The sequence below is a fragment of the Mandrillus leucophaeus genome, unplaced genomic scaffold, assembly GCF_000951045.1.
Source record: "Mandrillus leucophaeus isolate KB7577 unplaced genomic scaffold, Mleu.le_1.0 Scaffold765, whole genome shotgun sequence".
NCBI lineage: Eukaryota > Metazoa > Chordata > Mammalia > Primates > Cercopithecidae > Mandrillus > Mandrillus leucophaeus.
This window is the reverse complement of record NW_012108308.1, coordinates 333,851-338,306: the sequence shown is the minus strand read 5'-3', so window position 1 is coordinate 338,306 and position 4,456 is coordinate 333,851. Positions and strand designations below refer to the sequence as shown.

General features: G+C 59.9%; 1 protein-coding gene across 1 annotated transcript in view; it reads right to left on the bottom strand.

Annotated features, from left to right (window-relative positions):
• Nucleotides 1-2,907: 2,907 nt before the first annotated feature.
• The window catches only part of EPHA8 (EPH receptor A8), a 35,065-nt gene continuing 33,516 nt past the window's right edge, over nt 2,908-4,456 (bottom strand). Inside the window, exons 14-17 of the mRNA XM_011966590.1 lie at nt 3,872-4,021; nt 3,594-3,784; nt 3,208-3,381; nt 2,908-3,044 (exon numbers count right to left, since the gene is read on the bottom strand). Coding sequence (XP_011821980.1) covers nt 2,930-3,044; nt 3,208-3,381; nt 3,594-3,784; nt 3,872-4,021 — 630 coding nt within the window. The 3' untranslated portion in view covers nt 2,908-2,929. The remainder of the gene's footprint in view (nt 3,045-3,207; nt 3,382-3,593; nt 3,785-3,871; nt 4,022-4,456) is intronic.

The window sequence follows — 4,456 nt, the reverse complement described above, 5'->3', positions numbered from 1 at the left end:
GATTGGATCCTATCGCCCAATAGGATGTTAGGATCTCTTCCCCTTAAGGGAAGGTAAGTCTGTAGTAACAGATTCTTCCTCACAGGAAACAACTGGTTTTGTGAGGAAAGGACCTGGTGCTTAGTTTGGAGTCTCAAGGAAGTATAGCTGGCTTGAAATCAGACAGATTTAGCTCTATGTGGTGGCTCTGCCATGTGGGACATTGGCCTCTCCAAGTAAGCTTTTGGCCATGTGTGAGTGGGGGACGATATTCTCAATCTCATAGTGCTATTGTGATTCCGAGCGAGACAATGTAGGAAATGCAGTGTAGGTGTTTTCTGCCTGTTGCCACTTCCCCAGTTTGAGGGAGGTTCAGGAGAGAAGCCCTTCGCTCAGCTGGAGATCATCCACTCCCGCACCTCTAAGACCCTGGAGCACCTTCCCCAAATGTCTGAGCCACTGGCACAAATGGATGCTCTTGGCCTCTGCTCTGCCTCTATCTCTGTCTTCTGACCAGAACCCCTGCTGCTGCTCCCTTTCCCCATGAGCAGAGGGAGTCCTCAGCTCCCTGATGTAACTATGGAAGATGCTTGTACCCTGCCTCCCCTATTCTGCCTCCCAGCACCCAGGTCTCCCAGTGGTCCCCCTTGGTCCTGAGGAAGTTGTTTCCAGGAAATGTCCTTTCCTGGAAAGAAGAGGCTTCCATGGGGGCATCTTTCTCCCCCAAGAGAACTCAAGGGCAATGCCCATCTGGAAGGGACTGGACTCTAAGGTTAAGCACCATGTGCACCTCTTGGAAGAGAGAATTTGGGGCTGTGGGGTGCTTCCTAGCTGAGCCTGGGATTTGGGGTGTGACAAATCTAGGTTCTGATTCATCCCCCGGTCTATCCTTTGGCTTTAGGCAGGTTGACTGAACCAGGACTTAGCTTCCCCGTATATACAATGCATGCACTAATCCTACCTCCCCTGACGGATGAGAAAACCAGAGGGGAGAAAAATGAATGGGATGCAAACAGTAGGTGCTCAGTATGAGGTTGGCCCTTCCCCAACAGGAGATGTCAAGCTTGTAGAGATGGGGGAAAAATGGGGGACACAGGCAAAGATGAGGCAGAATTTATTCTCATTGTGGGTAATTTCAAGAGTCAGGATGGAGACCACATAGAGGCAGGTCCCTAGGACCCTGAGAGGGACCCCACGCTAGAGTCAGGGGCCACACTTTTGCAAGTGCCAGGCCCATGGTGCCTCCATGACTGTGAGGATCCAGAGCCCAGAAACCGGGTAAGAGTGGGGTGGGGGTGGGGAAGAAGACAGGATTCCCCCCGCCCCAGATCGTGTTCTGACCATGTTTCCGACTTCCATAGGAAGGAAGAACAGCTCGGCTATATAGTAATATAATATATAGAGGTGTAGAGAGCTGGCCGCGGCACCTGGATGGGGCTGAGACTCCCCGAATTATTGCAGGAGGGAGAGGGGGCTCAGTGCTGGTGTCCCCGCGGGATAGCTGTGTTGGCTATGGGGAGGGGGGGCAGGGCTGGGGAACTGGGCTCGCCCCTCCCTCTGGGGCTGGCAGGGGGCACACAGTGGGGTTCCTGCTACCCTGTCTGCCAACGGCCTCCGGGTTGGGGCTTTATCACCCTGGGTGCTTTTTATGTGCTTTGAAGACCATTTTTGCATTGTCAGGAGTGAGGAAAAAATATTCTGACATGGTAGAAAAGAGATATTTACATACCCTGGTGGGCCGTAAGGGGGAGGTCAGTGTGAGGGGGTGGGGCTTCCAGGGCACCTCCACCCCCAGCGCCCATGTGGGATGGTGTATGGGGAAAAGAGCCTTGGCCGGAGGCAGGAGCCCTGACTCTACCACTTGGTTGCGGTGCAACCTGGGACGGGGCATCACCCCTCTCTCCAGGCCTCAGTCTCCCCATATGCTACAGAAAGGGCTGGGCTGGGGGCTGAGAAGCTAGGATCCTCTGGTCCCTGATCCTAGGCCTGGGGGACAAGGGGGAGGTGTCAGGGGGCAGTGAAAGGTTAGCGAAGGGACTTTCAGTGAGGAGACCTGGGCCATGGAGGGAAGGCATCAGAGGCTAGAGGGGGTTGCTGAGCCCCTGGCCCTGGCCAGGCAGCCAAGCCCAGCTGAGGGCGTCTCATGTGCTCTGCCATGATGCCTCCATGAAGGCGGCCAGTGGGACTGGCCGGGAACCCTGTTTTCCTGTTGAAGCAGCGGTGGGAGCTGGGTGGAGGCTGCAGGTGGCCTCCTCAGCTAGAGGGAGGACCCAGACCTGAGATACAGCCAGGGTGGGCTCACCCAGGCAGAGATGAGGGTGGGCCTGGTGCTGGTGCAGTTCAGAAGTGGCCCCTGGCTCCAGCCTCCAGGTGTGCGGGGATGTAGGGGTGTGCCTCTCCCCTGTCCCCGTGGGTGCTGGACCTGGTGGTGTCACACACTGAGTTCCCTGCTCACACATCTCCTCATTCATGACACATCATCCACCATCACCCACATGTGCCTCCAGGCTTAACAGATACGCACACACTCATAACATGCATACGTCCATGCTGAGACCCGAAGGGGTGGACACACATGATCACACATTGTTCACTCGGGATCCCCTGACCTTGTGAGATCACCCCCCACCACACACACACACACGCACACAGAGGCAGGCGAGTGACGTCCCTGTTGGACTCTGTGGCGTGGAGGCCCCAGGCTCCGGAAAAGAGAAGGCACCTGCCCTGGGGGACGGGTGTCCTGGCCAGGGTGGTCACCAAAGGCCCCTTCCCAGGCACCTGACCCCTGATAACTCCAGGTCCTGTGGCGAAGCCTTCAGCCCCTCTAGCGCCCGAGAGGAGGGCAGAGGCCTGGGGCCGCCCTGCCTGCTGCCAGCCCCGCACGTCCTCTGCCGCTGGCATGACCTGCGGAGTGTTTGGTGGCCACCTGGGCCTTGCCGGCTGTGCATCAGAGGTGCCGGCGGGGCCCCTGTGTGCTGGTCAGCTGGGCCCGCATGGTCTGAATGCTGCCCAGGATCTTCTTCTGGTGACCCATGAGGGTGATGCCCAGGGCACGCACGTCTCTGTGAAGGAAGGGTGCTGCTGGCCAGCTGGGCCTGGGAGGCTGGGAGCCGTGCATGCAGCCAGGGCCATGGATCTGGACCTGTAGCCTCCCCGGCGGCCCTGCCTCTGGGTCCCCGCCCCTGCCCCCACACGCATGGGCCCCCAGCCCCACCCATCACTCACTGGGCGTTCATGCGTAGCACCATGCCCAGAGAGGAGTAGCCGCCCGCAGCGAAGTGGTCTCGGTACCGGCCCATGCGGATGGAGTCCAGCCAGTCCCCCACGGTGAGGCCCCCGCCGCCACCGCTGCCCCCTCGGAGGTCAAAGCAGCTCCGGGCGAAGGCAGGGGGTGGGCACCTAAGGCACAGGGGCCCTTGGTAAGTGGCCAGGGGGTTCGGGAGGTTGGACCCCCGAGAAGAGGCAGGCTGAGGAAGGGGTCAGGAAGGGCAGGGGCCGGGGGCCCAGGCTGGGCCTGGTCCAGATGTCAGGGCCAAACTGTTCCAGGGACAGATCTGGGGCAATAATGGGAGGCAGCTGGCCCTCGAGGAGCTGGGGTGGGCACGAGGCACCTGCTGACAGTGGCGGTGGCCCTGAGACTGTCCGGGCTGCGGATCAGTGCGTCGAGGACACTGACAATCTGGGAGAAGCGAGGCCGCTGCGCCCGGTCCTTGTGCCAGCAGTCAAGCATGAGCTGGTGCAGGGCGCGGGGGCAGCCCATGGGTGCGGGCAGGCGGTACCCCTCCTCCACGGAGCTGATGACCTGCGGGGGATCAGCGTTGGGCTCAGCCGTCCCTCCTGGCACCCCAAGTCTTCACCGCCTGCGGCCCCGCCAGGGCCCGGTACTCACATCCCGGTTGGTCATGTTCCAGTAGGGCCGCTCCCCGTAGGCCAGCACCTCCCACATGACCACACCGAAGCTCCACACGTCGCTGGCCGAGGAGAAGGTGCGGAAGGCGATGGCCTCTGGGGCTGTCCAGCGGATGGGGATCTTCCCGCCCTGCGATGGACACACAAGAGTCGAGGGGCTGCCCAGGCCTGGCAAGGTGTCCCCCGAGCCCTCTGAGTCAGAGAGCTAAACACTGGGGTTCCGTTTCCCAGTCCAGAGGGACAACACAGCCCCCACCTTCCCAGAGCACCTGTCCTGAGGGAGGCCCCTCAAGAGCTGCTGTGAAGATGAAGGAAGGAAGGAGTGAGATGCCTGGCACGAGCAGGTGCTCAGCCAGTACCAGTCACAAACCAAGGGGGCTCAGGGGCCACAGCCTAGTCGTTTTCCAACTCTTCCTCTTCCTTCTCTTCCCCCACTTCCTTCTCCTTTCTCCTTCCTTCCTTCCTCCCTTCTTCCTTCCTCCCTTCTTTTCCTCCTCCCTTCCTTCTTTTCCTCCTCCCTTCCTTCTTTTCCTTCTCCCTTCCTTCCTCCCTTCTTTTCCTCCTC